Source organism: Theobroma umbraticum, unplaced genomic scaffold (genome assembly GCF_002168275.2).
Source record: "Theobroma umbraticum cultivar Fairchild unplaced genomic scaffold, ASM216827v3 scaffold_12.1, whole genome shotgun sequence".
In the NCBI taxonomy this organism is placed as follows: domain Eukaryota; kingdom Viridiplantae; phylum Streptophyta; class Magnoliopsida; order Malvales; family Malvaceae; genus Theobroma; species Theobroma umbraticum.
The window spans coordinates 1,708,021-1,710,678 of record NW_018397269.1 but is presented as its reverse complement, the minus strand read 5'-3'; the positions used below and the strand labels follow the sequence as shown (position 1 = coordinate 1,710,678).

Here is a 2,658-nt window from a genome sequence, read left to right as displayed (position 1 = left end):
GAATAATTTTCTAGTTTCGGGGAGAGAGGCTAACTTACACCCTAAAACAAGGGTGCTTTGTTTGGTTTGCAGGACTGGGGCCTCAGAATATTTCTTTACAAACAGAAGATTTAGCTTTTCGTTTAAATTAAATGACATCATTTAGAAATAAAAAACTACAGTTATTCATCTTAATAAATTCAAAGCCTGATATGCAGTAATTATTAAACTATATTAGCAGTATTGATCAACATTTAAAATTAAGATCATCAAGCACATAAGCATTTGGCTTATTGCTTGATGCATGATCCTCCTACCTAGAGAGCAAGGTTTGAATCCTCCAACCTCAATTAAAAATTAAGATCATCAACATTTGTCCAGCTGAAGGTCCAAATTGATTCATTCTGTCCATGGTAAGCTCTCAAGTTTAAAATCATAACGCAACCCAAATAGTTAAAGTTGCTGTCATTCTGTCTTCCTCTTTGCAATATATCATTTCCGAAAAGTCCTCTTTTAAACAGAGGGATTTTGCCTGGAGATGAAGTCTTAACTTGCACAAATGAGCAGTTTTAGGATAATCCAAATGAAGTACCTACGAAAGCCATTAATTTTCTTTTGTTTTATGATACTAATAGTCAAGGAGACTTTCTTTTTCCTGATTGGCAGCTATCTATAATTTAGAATCAAGATTAATAGGTTCATAGAGATCTTGTTCCTTGAATAACTGTCCCCCTCCCCTCTTTCCATCATTAGGCAGCTTTAGCATAATCCGAACACAGATGAAATATTCATGTTTTATAATATACTTTCTTTCCATCTCTTACAAAAATAGTAGTCATAAAAAATTCATAGGTTGAACAAGAAATTCTGGAAACTGCTGCAGTCAATCTCTAATGCCTGTGATCAGCAGAATCCTTGTGATAGGGGTAGGTGTGCGTATACGGTGATATAGAAGTCAAGTTCCATTTCATTGGTCTGATCTTCATTTCATACTCTATTAAATATGAGGTCAATCCTACATATAAGCAAAGTCTTTATACATTTTGGTAAGATTTTCGGTTGTCCCTATTGCGTACTCATAAGAAAGTATTTACTTCCTTCTAATTTTCTTAATGAAGTTTGTCTTCTTTCCTAAAGATGTATCAATACAATTTGGCAACACTCGATCTAGAGCCAATTTTCCAATATGCTAACAGAGACAAGCTAGAATTCTAGGCACCTGATGCAATTTTCTGTAGATTTCAAGATTAGAAATGTATTATACGCATTTCACGCTTGAATAAATAATTTCAACGTTGACCAATAGAGATTCCAGAAAATTTTCTCCGTCATGAATTTTAGAACGTCCCTTATTGGACACTTGAATAAAAGCCTTATCAATGAGAGACAAGAAATGGAACTCATTCCTCACAATTTCCTCTCTGTTATCTAATTCTGTTTGAACATCCTTCATAAACTTATTCTACCCTACATCCTGCAACTTCAACAAAATGGATCCAAATTCTTTTCCAATATCTTCCCTTGTGGCCCCCTTCTTCTTGCTTTTTGCCTTGATTAGAGTTCCAACTACTTTGTGCGTCGATGATCCACGGTACTCAAACTGCTCGACAATGATAAGATGTGGAAGCATAGCAAATATCGGTTACCCTTTCTGGGGAATGAACCGTGCAAGTTACTGTGGCCAACCAGGGTTCGAGCTGAAGTGCGAAGATGGTGTAGGAAAGATCACGATGAGTCAAAACACGTTGCGAATTTTTGATGTAAACCCTGAGCAGCAGATTCTTAAGGTTGCTAGGGAGGATTTCTGGGATGGTTATTGTCCCAGGGAACTAATAAACACCACCATCAACTTCAATTACTTCGATTATGGCCCAGGCCTTAGGAACCTGACCCTATTCTATGGTTGCTTCTTACCCTCAACTTCGGTGTTTATTTTTCTAACAAATTGTACCATAAATGGTGCCACTATGGACGTGTCATACGCCACTCGGAGTGTTCTGGTCGATCCTCGCCCGGAGGTATGCCATGGCAGTGTCATAGTTCCAATTTATGAAACAGCTGCTCAGAATCTAGAGGTGAACCCATTAACTGTGAACGATGCTTTAAAGGGAGGTTTTGAATTGCAATGGAACGTAAAAGATGATCAATGCAGAAATTGCAGAGAGTCTGATGGGGTTTGCGGGTATAATCAGACTACAAATAGTTTCGTTTGCTTCTGCCGTGATCACCTGAGCGAAACCACATGTTCACCAACACAAGGTACGTTAGCCCGTCCTCTGATATTCTTGTCAGCTTTTTGCAGAACTTTCTGGTAGTGAACAGTATCTTGACTCTTGAGATAACCCTTTCCGGGGTGTTCAGTTGAGAGACTTCAGAGAGAAATTTTCATTAAGTCTTAATATGCCTCTGCATCTGTGGCTTAATTTTGTCCAGTTCAGAAACAAACGTATCTTAACCCTCTTGGTTTTGCTCGTTCCGCTGTTCAATGTTCATAGCATTTGCAGCAAATTAGCCTTTGCCAGCTTGAGTTTATACTCCTACTCCTCCCTATGCTCTTTATAAGTTCATTAACTCTCAGCCTCACCATTACTATTATCCCAAAAAAAAAATATAATTCCCACTATTTTGACCGGTTGATTTCCCCCAAATTTAATACCAATTCAGATTTGAATTCCATTT

At 37.7% G+C, this 2,658-nt stretch overlaps 1 protein-coding gene and 1 pseudogene across 1 annotated transcript; one reads left to right on the top strand and one right to left on the bottom strand.

The window, feature by feature from the left end:
* LOC110425977 (LEAF RUST 10 DISEASE-RESISTANCE LOCUS RECEPTOR-LIKE PROTEIN KINASE-like 2.5) overlaps positions 1-2,658 on the bottom strand; it is an 8,113-nt pseudogene that overhangs the window by 2,947 nt on the left and 2,508 nt on the right.
* Positions 7-2,652, top strand: LOC110425974 (LEAF RUST 10 DISEASE-RESISTANCE LOCUS RECEPTOR-LIKE PROTEIN KINASE-like 2.1). The gene has a single exon (XM_021441064.1). The coding sequence runs from the start codon at positions 1,470-1,472 to the stop codon at positions 2,292-2,294; it is 825 nt and encodes a 274-aa protein (XP_021296739.1). The 5' UTR covers positions 7-1,469; the 3' UTR covers positions 2,295-2,652.